This window comes from Lonchura striata, chromosome 13, assembly GCF_050655825.1.
Source record: "Lonchura striata isolate lonStrDom1 chromosome 13, ASM5065582v1, whole genome shotgun sequence".
Classification (NCBI taxonomy): Eukaryota; Metazoa; Chordata; class Aves; order Passeriformes; family Estrildidae; genus Lonchura; species Lonchura striata.
The window spans coordinates 16584110-16597092 of NC_140715.1; the positions used below are offsets into that span (position 1 = coordinate 16584110).

At 39.0% G+C, this 12983-nt stretch overlaps 1 protein-coding gene across 12 annotated transcripts in view; it reads right to left on the reverse strand.

The window, feature by feature from the left end:
* EBF1 (EBF transcription factor 1) overlaps window positions 1-12983 on the reverse strand; it is a 268796-nt gene that overhangs the window by 3179 nt on the left and 252634 nt on the right. For 6 of the 12 annotated variants that reach the window (XM_021530728.4, XM_021530727.4, XM_021530726.4 and 3 more), the window contains 4 exons: window positions 9092-9157; window positions 8356-8533; window positions 6734-6913; window positions 4-4597 (listed from right to left, as the gene is read on the reverse strand). In XM_021530728.4, coding sequence (XP_021386403.1) covers window positions 4296-4597; window positions 6734-6913; window positions 8356-8533; window positions 9092-9157 — 726 coding nt within the window. In that variant the 3' untranslated portion in view covers window positions 4-4295. Of the gene's footprint in view, window positions 1-3; window positions 4598-6733; window positions 6914-8355; window positions 8534-9091; window positions 9158-12983 lie in introns of those variants that run through there. The other 6 variants (XM_021530736.3, XM_021530735.3, XM_021530734.3 and 3 more) reach the window with 3 other exon arrangements.

Below are 12983 nucleotides of genomic sequence, written 5' to 3' on the forward strand. Positions count from 1 at the left end.
TTGGAAGGAAACGGAAGGGAGAGAGAGAGGGGAAAAGTTAATTTTTCTGCATTATTAAGCAACTGTTATAATCCTCATAGCTTTAAACATTTACTTGCAATGTAGTCGATATACTTTGAGTTAAATTTATATATATCACTCATAAGAGACAACTATGTACACAAGAATCATGAAAAGTTTCCTTTTGACTGGAAAAAGATTCAAATTGCAAGTGACTTTGCTGAAATTACTGATTTTCCTGTAGAAAAAGTGCCCTCCCTCCATATCAGTATCAGACCCCAATTTATTTTTCTGCTTTTAGTTTCAAAATCCCCAAATGCTGAGAAGCTTTGGCTCCACCCAGCCATTTCCACTCTTTCTGTTACTTTTAAAAGCAAAGCAGGTATTTGTACCAAATTAGAGAAAACAGCTGGAGTCATTCCCCTGTGCCAGCCCTCCCAAAGGTCAGTGCTCACCCCTGGGACTTATGTATGCATTTCCAGGAGCTCAGAAAAGGACTTAAACTCCCAAATCCAATTTTGAAATTGAAATACATGCTCAACTCCTGGGTTAGCAGGCCAGCATCTTTCCTTTTGCACCTGTAGTAGATGCCACCAACTCCATCAGTGAGTCAGAGGTGAATGTTAATTCAGGATGTTTTCTCTTTTGCTGGCTAAGTTGAATCATCAGCATTTCTTTATTATGCTTCCTACCTCATTTTCTATGAAACCACCACCTCTCTTAGCAGACAGATATTTATGAAAATTCAACAGGGACAGTTTTGCCCATAAATTGACCTCCAGCTCCATCTCTCTGTATTTACAGGGGTCTCAGATCAGACATCCCAAGTGTGCCAGTGACACACGGTGAGCAGGCACATCATTACAGGGGTAGTCATGGAAGTTTATGGTGGGAACTGTAAAAACAACGTGTCTCTAAAATGCCAGTTGCACAGTTATTTGCCAAAAGGTAGAAAACAGATTCGCCTTCAGGTTGGCAGCACTTTCCAGGCACATGATTTAAATGCTGCCTGCCATTCCAGACATCTGGACATGTAATTTCTTAAGGAAGGACTCACCCTTGTGACTGGTGCTGATTCATTGTGCTTTAATTACAGCTGCAATTATTTGATAAGAACAGAGCCAAAGTAAAAGACTCACAGATTTGGGGTTGGAGGGGGAGAGGAGGGAAATGTTTTCTCCACAAACACCACCATATGTGCAAGAATTACAAGTCTAATCAGCAAGGGGAGAACAGCTCGAGTAAACTGCACTGATTAAATGAAATAAAACGAGGGGAGAAGGAGAGAATGCAAAACACATCCAGCATGTTTGCAACAGGCCACCCTCAGAGGTGGCACATTGCACCAGCATTTCAGTTATTGGAATTTATCGTGTGGAATCACTGTACTGATTGTGGCTCCCCACATGAGGGTTCTTCAAGGAGTAAGTGAGGATAAAAGGGATAAAAAGGTGAGTTAAGTTGATTTAAGTCCTACAGGAAGATAGGTGAGAAGCATAGAGAACTCTTTAGGACAAGGTATTGCTTTCTTTTAGAAAAAATATCTTTTCTTCAGAGAATGTCACGATATTATTCTAATACTCAATCTGAAAGATTCATCAGAAGCAAATCAATTTCATCAATAATTGGTCAAGAATTGTGTCTCTTGGGACAGGACAGCTGTCTACCCTGGGTAGGAGCCCAAAAAAGGTGAGATAATTGCAGTTCCTCCCTTTATGATTTAGACATTTCCCTGTGGTTACAGATCAGCCACGTACCTTCTGCTATTAGAAACAAATGGCACAGAGGCAGATCTTAGCTCCTTTTTTTTCAAAGCATCATTGTTTTTGAAGAGCTCTGAAATTCTGAATTAAATTACAAGGCAAATGATATCTTTTCTGCCTAAAAGCTTTGATATTTCCATTCTTTCCAAGTCTTCATTTAGATCACTCCACTTTTATTCCATAAGTGCTACATCTAGTCATGCAAATTCTCCCAGCTGTAGCCTGTTATTGATCCTGAAAACAGAGATATCAGTGGGAAACAGTGCAGGTATGAGATCACACCACCTCCAAAAAGGGAGGGCAGAGAATAGAAAAGCTCCCACCAATGGCCTTTATTTCTTCTATCATATACTAATTTGTATTTGCTGCCAGCAAATTACAGAAATAATGTATTTGGGGTTTTACAAAATTGCATGGCAAAGAGAAAAACAGATAAGCCTGGCTGCTGTTTTAGTGAGTTCTGCTGATATCTAAGCTACATAAGGAAAGCTTGATTGCTTTCTGATGTATCCAGAAGCCCAAGAGAGATAAGACAGCCTCCTTATACATGGTTGTTTATTTAAGCATTAAGGCACAACAGGCAGTGCATCTCTGAGTGATTATTACAAGCCTCAGGTGGTGTCAGGAGGCACAGGACCAAAGGCTGTGTGCCTTTAACTCACCAAGAAGTTCAGCGATGACCTAGAAATGAACCATCTCTTGGAGTCTCATTCCTATTATGAAAACTGAATTGCTAAACAAAAATTAGGGGAAATGCTCAGATCTGTGTGGTTCCTGGGCACTGCAGATGTGGAGGTGACATAATGAGGAGGCAATCAGACAGCTCCAGGTGTGTCCAGTGCTCTCGGCTCATTCCATAGTTGCTTTTCATAACTGAGTACACAGAATCTGAGAATTCTGTGTCTTGTGAAAGGAGAAACAGTGCCTGAAAAAGATTTCTCCTGTTACTTGTTTTTTATCTCCATCCACAACAAGATGGGACAAGGTGAAGAGATGAAAACAATGCTAACCTGTTGAAAAGCTTGCTATTTTTAAAATTATTTTCAGTTTGTTTTTTTTTTATTTCAGAAGGGAAATATTATTAGCTGTTTTTTTTTTTAAACTTGAAGCATGCCAGCACTGCCAATTCTTTTAAATGAAAATCAAATCTCCTAAATGCTGTAGTTTACCTGAAAATTTCATTTTGTCTTATTCCTGACACAGTTTGTATTTCTAACAAAGTCCTAACTGAAGGTACCCAAGATCTGCTTATTAGTTCCTAGTCAATTTAAAATTTCTGCACAGTTTTTCTGTGTGTGGGTGAACCTTGAAGGATTCCTCCTGCCAGTTTACCAGTGTAACATGCACTGAGGACAGTGCTTTCCTTCAGGCACAATAGATCCAAGCTTTTATGAATTAATTCCTTCCATTCTGCTTGCATATAGATTTTTTTTTTTTTTTTTTTGGCTGCTAATGGTACTATCAGCATTTTGTCTTCAAGCCCAGTGTTCCTCTTTCCAGAGGCTGAGTGACATGTGGAGTTTGTGCAACCATCCTGCTCTGCACACCTCCTTCTGAACCTGGCTTAAAAAAGGATAGATTTTATTCCTCACCCGATGCCCTTTGGATAATTTGCACAGGCTCATGGAAAGGAAACAAATCTCAGGTCTGGAGGAAGCACAATGCACAGCATGGAATATTTCCCACCTCTGGCAGCTGGAGGCAGCTGGCTGCATCTGCTTAAGGAAGCCCCTGGATCTAAGCAAGCATGAAAATGCCTCTCTCAGCACGGTGATGTGCAGTGAGGGAACCACACGGGGAGGTTTGGGCATGGTGTAAAACAGACTCAGCCAAACAATGAGATGGGCAGTGCTGGGCTTTGCAGCACCCTCAGTTTGACAAGATTTTCTCTGTCACTGCCTCGCCTGCACCAACCCTTCAATGGATTTAGATACTAATGCTGGAGAACTTGTAATGAGAGGGGAAGGGATGCAGAAAAGGAGCAGCCCCTTGATACCAACAGTTCAATAGGCTTTCCAAAAGGCCCCGTGCCTTTTCTGGAATGAATTGGCACAGGAGTACATTAATCAGTGGAAACTAATGTTTGCCCTGGTGTGAGTTAAAGTAGAAAATGCTGCTGTTAGTTTGCAATGCACCTCCTGTTTGTGAAAGGGGAGGTTTGTGCCAAGCTCTGTAACGCTCTATTTGCTCTCAGTAGGATTTCTGCACAAGTGTACTATGACAAAGGACAAAAAGGAAGGGAAGATTGAGTGACGTACTTCAGGAGAAGGCCAGCCCCTGGAGAGACCCTGCAGTGGAGTACTTGCTAGAGTCCACAAAAGACTGGTCTGATAAAGGACGACAACAGGGAATAAGAGAGGAAAGAAAGAAAAAGGACGGTATTAGTAAGCTGAAATATTACTTGTGTTTATCAAAACAGTAGGTCTGTGCTTTAAAAGACACAGCCTCTCAATTCAGCAGTATTAGCTGGGTTAGAGATGGGGTGGTTGCCAAACACCTGCAGGCTCCAGGGTGGGCTGGGGGTGCAGTCAGTTACTCTGTGCAGGAGGAAAGTTTAGGACAGAGCCCACCAGGGATCCCCCATTGCCTTGGCTGCCCTGGGGCAGCTGGGAGCAGCCACCTCCTGTGCTTCCACCTACCTTGCAGGCTATTGCCATTGGTGCTGGTGCAGGTGGGAGGGGGGGAGGTTTGGGGTCTCACGACAGGCGCAAACGCACTCTTCTGTTTCACCGCTGAGACCATGTTGGCTGGTGAGAAGGAGAAAATCCCGGAGGAGCTGCTACAGTTGGAGGGGAGGCTAGTGGAGGAGGCCATTGTTGGACTTGATGGCACAACTGGAGGGAAGAAAGACCCCCAAAAAGGCATTCCTTAGAACTCAATGATAACAGGTTGCAGAAACAAGAGAATTCTCATTCCTGGATGCTCTAGATTCTTTCAGGGATGAACTGACTGTTCAGAATGCAAATGTGCTACATGGGAATTTCAGTAAACCATTATTTGACTATAAAGTGCAACAAATATCTTTGGTTCATGTATTTACCATCAAGCTTTTAAACAAATTTCTTTTCATGAAAATAAGCTACTTTAATATTCAGAAGGCAATGCTGGTTTCCCCTCTTATTCAACAACAACAACAAAAAAAGGACCAAATGTGACATCCCATTCTTTGTCCTGTTTAGAAACTGCTTAGTTATACAAGTGGCTGTGAATAATTACATATTATAGAGTAAAATTCTGATCATCTGGGCTTTGAATTATTATTTTATTTGCATTTATGTAGATAAAAATTACCCTATTTAGGTTCTTATTTGAGAATCTGATATCATATTTGTTAACACTGAGGAAATCAATTAATGGAAATTAAATGTTCAAAGTTTCACAGTCTGACAGATACAATCTTAGTCTGAAGTCACTCTGTGTCTGGAAGTACTTGCTAAGGGAGAGCAATCAAAGCACCTAAATTGAATTGCTACTATACAGCAATTAGTTTATTGATTTAATTAAGAATGCCACCTTTTAATTTTCAGGTCATGATTGAAGCATTTTCTGATTCAATGGATTAGACATTAGCAGAATGACAGATCAACCAAGAAAATCTCCCAAAATATAAACAGAATAGAGAGTCAAGGCTAGGAAGTGAAGTGCTATTCTAAAGAGGACTCCGTTCATAAATATGAAATAATACACTGCCACAGTATTTTAAATGCATTACTGGCATCTGCTTCCAAAAGGAGATGTCTCATCAATCATGTTATATTATGAATTCAGAGTGTGCAGATTCTGTGACAGTAAATCCAACTTAATAAGTAAGGTACTTTGTAACATTACATGTTACATTATTATTAGAGTACAAAAATAATCACTGGTTAGCAATTCTCAGGTTATAAATACTAGTTATGTGGGTAAATAATTTTTTCTAAATTTGCAGCAGAGGAGAAGCCTTGGAGTTGAGTATTTTATTCAGAGTTCTTATTCCCTTTTTTATTCTGATGCAATTCAAAATAATTCATTGCTGCTGTTACACCATTAGTTTCAGATTTGCTGTGTAAACCTTGGTACTTGCAGCAGTCGGTTTGTCCTGTCCATGCTACAGTCACAGCCTATAAATCTATTTATGTGTCCAGACCTTCCATCCTGATTCTGCTGTCAGCTTCCTAGAGATGTCAGTGGAATCCTTTATGCCTCATGAGCAATGTCAGAGGAATTGGGCAGGTCCTGCTCATTCAATTTCTCATGTGACCGGGAGCTACTGAGCTCAGCTGCAGAAAAGGTTCACTTTACCAATAGAAATGTATTTATATACCAATAGAAATGTATTTATATTTAAACATCTTACTAAACCTTTAATATCAAAATGCAGAAAGTTAGTCCTGCACATAAATATTTCCATGACTGGGACTGTAGACCATAAGCTCTTCACACCATGAGATGTATGATTTGTATGACTCACATTTTTGTGTCATTCACTGTACTGACACTAAAACACAAAATCTAAGAGCCTTTGTCACATTTTACTGACTCAGTGAAGTTAAAGTAATATTACTTAAAAAGCAAGTGGGATATAAACAATCAAGCTGAGGCCCAGTATTGATCTGTAATTTTTATAAAGGTTATGGATGTATTATTTGCTGAGAAGTTGAGGACAGTGTTTCTTATTAGAGTATAAGGTATGTGTTGAAACTATCAGACTAAATCATGAGAGATTATCCTTTGTAAGCTCTTTTAAGGCTCCCAAATAAAAGAAAATAATAATAATAATTAATAATAGTAATATGAAAACAGAGAGGAGGATTTCTGGCTACACTGAAGTCCTCAAAGTGCATCAAAGATCAGTGCTTTGGACAGGAGACAAAAGACCAAGTTCTATTTCAAGTGCTCAAAATAGAAAATAAGTACTGAGCATCAGAGAAAATCTACCGCCTCCTTCTAATGAAAATGTGCAAAATGCAGAAAAGACATAAAATACTCACTGGCATAGGGAGAATTGGCAGCAGATCCATTCAGGAAGGTTGGAGAACCGCCTAAATTTGACATTCCAGCGTTCCCATAGCCATTCATGCTTGTTGTGACAGAGTTGTAGTTTGTCTGCTGCGGGGTGGTGCTTGGCACGTAGCCATGAGGTGACACACTGCTGGAGTTGCGAGTGAAACCTTGCGTGGGGAGGGAACACAGGCAGAAATTGGAATTAGCCCCACAGCAGCTCCCTACACAAACCAAGGGGGAGCTCAGTCCAGCCAGGGAGTGCAGAGAGGGACAGGACTGACCCCCAGCAGCACCAGGTACCCACATTGGAGCTGTCCCTGCCCAGGCTGATGCAGAAGGAGGGAGTTGGAGCCTGCAGAGCTCCCCAGGCAACCCAGGGATGCCCTGGAGCAAAGATCAGCTCGGGGTGGCAGAGGAACCCTCGCTCTGAAAGGGCTGCTTGTAGCAAATGGATAAACACGACCTACATTTTCAGAGTGAGGAGTCCAGACCCACTCAAGGTATGTTAAAAGCACGTGATTGTTGTTAACTCTGTTCTGATGTCGCTGGCATTTAACACACCTCAGATGCTCACTGCACACTTCAGGAAACAGACTGTATTTCTCCAGCTTGTGGGATATCCTTTGTCTTTTTGCCTTGGTATCATTATGTCAGTGGGAAATGAGCATCAAATTTGACAGCAAGTTAAAATTTCAATCTCTACCTAATTCTGGAAATGACATTTTAGGAAACTCATATCCAAATATTCATAAGGAAAGATTTGTTTCTAGAAGCCACAGAAATACAAAATATGCATCTTCACTCCTAGAAGAAAAAAATGCCAATTTTTCTGCCTAACACACAGCATAAAATATTTCAATCTAAAAATAATTTTGTGTTTTTTTATTGTAATGCAAAAAAATTTGTTTCTGCTCTTCTAGCAACAGCCTCATCCTAACACTTTCTCATTCAAATGTATTTTTAAGTTGGGTAATATATAGAGCTGAGCAAAGGAGAGGGCAAAATGCAAAGAGCTTTTACAAAATTGTTCTTCACCTTTTTTTTTTATTTTTAACTTTTATTTTAAACCAATACTGATTTTATAATAAAAACACTTTATTTTAAATATTCAATAAGCTCTGAAAATGTCTTTCTAAATATTTGTATTCTTTGCTAGTTGAAAAATTTATGAAAGACTCAAACTCTGAAAAAAACACAGTTCCAATACTCTATCTCTTGCAAAACAAACCCAAATTAAATAGATAAACATTAAAGGGATAACTTCATATTATAATAAGTGCTACACAAAGCCCAGACTGAGAGATCATCCATGCTCAGGAAAATATATAAGCAAGTACTTAACGTTAAGTACATGCTGAAGCTGATTAAAATTAGTGGGATTTAAACACAAAGACAAGCGATGCTCTGGGCAGAATGAAAAGCTATTTAGAGACAGGCAGCAGCGCTTTTCCCGAGTTAGGGCAGCCCCATCCTGTGTCATTCCAAGGGTCTGGGATGGGCCGCCCAGCCCTGCTCCAGCACTGAGCCATCCCTCTGCCACTGCTCCGCACACCCCCTGACTTCTATCAGAAAAGATCCACAGAGAGAGGAAGATGAGGCTTCTGCTGACCCTGGTTGGTGGCTTGGGAGGCTTCGGAGACATTGACAGCGAGCTGGCCACTGAAGGAATTCACTCCCATCATTCCCGCGTGGACGGAGGTGTTGGCGAGGGCGGGGAGCTGGTTGTGGTTGCGGGGGACGCTGTAGAGCGCTTCGGCGATGTCTGCAGCTCTTTTCAGGATTATTTCCTGCAGGATAAGGAAAAAAAAAAACATAGCAGAGTTACCAAAGAGACTCTGACAAACCTCTTCTTACAGACTCAAATGAAACATTTCCCTGTCCAAAGGAGATGCTTTTCTTTCTAAACCAGCTGGCTGACAGAGAGTTCATGCTTATAGGATCTTCCTGTTAAATCCTGACATCTGTGCTAAGAGAGTTGGAAGTCTCTGTCCCAGTGGCCACACTTTGTATAAAAAGATCAACTGGCAGGATGGGGCTGGAGCCTGGGCTGGATCTCTTTAGGGGAAGACGGAGAAGTCACTGGTGGCAAGACATAATGTACAACATTGCTCATATTATATAGGATCTGGTGAAAGTGGGCGGATGCCTCCATGGTGTTTTTACAAACACTAAATTCACACCCTTTAAAAAATAAAACAAGCGAACTAAACCCCCTCCAGATATGGCATTGCCCTCTACATTTATTCTTGTCTCCCATTGTAGCATCATATCCCTTTAGCCCCTAACCTATCTATACAGCCAAGAAATAGCCATGATATAGAATTGCTGAAGTAGAATGCATTTACCTGGTTATTATGTGGCATACCATAGAGTGCTTCTACTAAATCAGCAGCCCTCTTAAGTATTACTTCCTGTCAATATAAAAACAGAAGCATTCTGCTGAGTTCAATAAACTCCTTGTCGGGAAAACAAATATTCTCTTCTATTAGGTGCACCGTGTTTTGTAGTGTTTTTTTTTTTTCATTTTTCCTCCCACCAGGTAAACCTTAATTGTAACAACTCTCAGCAACCACTGAATGGTGTTAAATCACTGGTTCATCCTATTCACACACACGCTTAATCAAGTCAAAAGGTGAGAATCATTGGTGCTGCAAAATAAAATACATCACTCAATTGTCTCTACCATCTGCACTATAAACCACTCATGGGTTTATTGCAGAATACAATCCCGAGGTCATTTACTAGATTACTGCAATCAATGTCATTCAGAGAATGTTATGAATCCCTTCAATGTGTTTATTTTATTCTTAATTGCATGCTGCAGGAATTGTGGCCTTACCCAGCAGGCCACCTTCAGAATATACCCAATCAGTCCTGCTGCTGTAATGTGACCCTTTGGCCTCTTCAGTTTGTGTCCTGGTACCAGGGGTCAGGGCAGGCATGGAATGATGCCCAAGAGGAAAACACATGCAGCGTGTGAGAGAACAGCCCAGGACCAGGCAATAATTCCTGGAAATATTCCTTGCATGGACAGCAGACTTTAAAACAGTCTGAGATTCAGTTCTCCATTTCGGGCAATTTTTTTCCCTCCATTTTCTTATTCATTCCTTTTCATTTAATGTTTCTTATGGTATTTTATACTGGTATTCAAGTAACAATAGTATTTCCTGTGTTCTTATATTTTAAAGCATCCTGATGATAATTCTGATAGAAAATATAAAAATGCATTGCAGAATTACCACAGAAGAATTTTTTCCCCTTATTATTTCATGGCATCTTTCAGAGCAGATTCCCAAATGCCCAATCAAAACCAGTCAAGAACATGCTTTGAGTAAAACATTGTATTTTTGTAGTTCCCAGCTCTAAAGTACTGCTCTAATATTCTAACATGACGCTATTCTCTGTGGCATATTTCTGCAAGCAGCTTACAAAAATAGTACCAGTTCTAAGCATTTTACAGTTTTCTACAAAGTTAAACTTTTAAACTTAAAATATTTTACACAATAGCCATATTTTATACCAAAAAGAAACAGTAATGCTCAATTTTCATATACTGTAGACTCTGATCAGAAAATAGAGATATAATTGCATTCATTTTGCTGTCACCATAACCTCTTCAAAAATCCTTGAACAACTCTTCAAATGACAAGCTTTTAGATGCATATTAGCATTTTTTTTCAATTTTAAATTCTCTATAATATAACATAAAATAGTTGTCATACTGCAGTAACTACTTATGACATATATAATGTCCTAAATTCAAAAATGAGATGGAGGATTTTTGTTCTCCCAGTAAACATTTAGGCTTGCCTTCTGCTGCACACACCCCTGTCTCAGAACACACATTTAAATTATTTTCCACATATGAAGTGAGATGTAATACATAATTGATGGATTTTTAAATCACTACACTTGAAACAGATTCTGAGGAGTTAAGTTGCTACAGCCTTTTTCTGTTGATGGGTTTTGTTTGTTCCGTTCATTTGATTGGTTTTTAAGATTGGGGTGTTAAACCCAACTGCAAGTGTTGGTTTGGGGTGGTTTTTTTCCTTGTTTTTTGACAACATGGTCAAAAATCATGGACAGACAGACACAAACAGCATCCAGGTACAAACAATCCTCATTCCTCACAACACTGAGGTGCCTTTTCTGCCTCACACTGAAAATTCAAACTAGAGAAGAACAGAGACATTACTGAAAAAATGTTCTCTTTTTCAGTTCATGATTTTAGATAGAAAATGACTGCACAGGTGTTTGACTTTGCAAACCAGGATTTATTTCACTTCAGTAGAAATTGTTTGCAGTATATATTTCACTGATGGAAAATTAGAATGTAATACAGAGCCCACAAACTGCTTTGGTATATTGTTAACCTAAGCTGTCATTATGCCAAATTACTAAAAAAAAGAAAGTTTAAATAGTCATTTCTGCTCTACCTGACTAATCATAGTTATTTATATAATGCTGAGCTAAAAACGTTAGAGTGCATCTAAGAAGAGATTGAAAACCGTGTTAAAAAATGAGGTAATTACATAGAATCTTACAGCTGCTCTCCTTCATATCAAATATATTTCAGTTCTTAAATACTGGAAGTTCTTTGATGCCATATCATATTGCATGTAAATAAAACTAATTGTCATGATGGTTTATTGAAACATTCCCGACAAGCAGCATTCAATTTTCTTAGCTAGGCAATGATTCTATTTTTTTTTTCAACATTTTCAGGGTCTGTAAATTTGAGTTTCATACTTTCTCTAACAATATTTTCACACAAGAAAAAAAATTTCTTGTTTATGACATTTTCAGATCATACAAAGTAGATGTTACAAAAAAACCCTCCTGTGTCAAATAGTGGTATCTTCTATTCCAGAGCTGGTGGTACTTTTTATAGCTTTAACCAGCTTTAAAAATACACAATAAAATGCTGCTAAAGACAGGCTTAAGATATTAACTTCTTGTTTTCTGAATGCATCTTAAACCTTTTGCAGCTCTGCCTAAATTGCAATAGAAGCTGCTCCACATACAAAGGAGCCCCTGAAGTCCTCCATGAGTTAGAGCAGCAGACCTTGCAAGGTGCTTGGATTGCGGTGACCAGAAAATTGTTCTCACCTCCGTGTCATTACGCTCACAGTGAAGCAGCCCCCGAGCATGTTTGTGTTCGGGATCTAATATATTGCCTTTCAATCAGAGCTGAGAGCCACTGAACACATAGACAGAACATGACGAGCGGGTCAGGAAAGCAATAAAGATTTTACAGAGCTGTCCAAGGTGCTAAATTTACTCAATAATGGGTTTGGCACCATAGTGTTAACCTCTCATTTACTACCAGTTTGAGGGACTAAATTGAAGTAGCTGACTTCATTTACCTTGAAATGTATATTTTATGACATTATGTAAGTAGATTGAAAGGGCACTGCAGTTTTAACAATTTAAAGGCTAGAGCATGTTTAAGATGAAGCTTGAATATTTATCGTACATTGCACTTAAACTATATTGTATATTAAAATGCATTGATTAAATTTGTAAAAGGTATTATAAAAAAGGACAGCTAGTATAAGAGATCTATGTCTTTTAAAATCCAATTGATACTGCACGTTACCACTGAGATGATAACAGATAAACAGATAGAGGGGGGGACAGAGAAGCAGACAGAGCAAAAAGTGAGTGAAACTAACATTCTACAAAAAGAAATCTCTGCATAAGCTCAAGGTCTGCTACTCCAGATATTCTTTTGTTCACAGATATTTTTCTTGCCCTTCATCTCTGAAGCCTAGATTTTCATAGCAGTAAGTGGTCATCATGTAAGGTCCTTCCAACTGAATATGCAAGTGGAAATGTTTCCTGAGAGAGACAGAGTTTGACTAAAGCTAATATCTAATTTATGGGGGCATTTGTCAAGAAAGATCCACTTTTCCATTACTGCTAAAAGTCTGACAGCTTTGGGTTTAGAATCAAGGACTTAGCAGCATTTAGCTAGACCTAGTGAGGGTTTTCTTTTTTTGTATTTTGTTTCAAATGAGAATAATTTTATTTCTCTAAAAATCCCAGATGAGGAAATATTGAGAAAAGGAAAGATTATCTTAGTAATTAAATACTATACATCAGAACTCTGCAGTCCAAGAATCTGTACACCAAAAAAACATAGTCCACTTTTACTCTAAACTGAAGCTGATTTTCTACTGAAGGATTTTTGCTTTTTTAATTTTTGAAACAGGCTCACAATTAAATATTTTGATC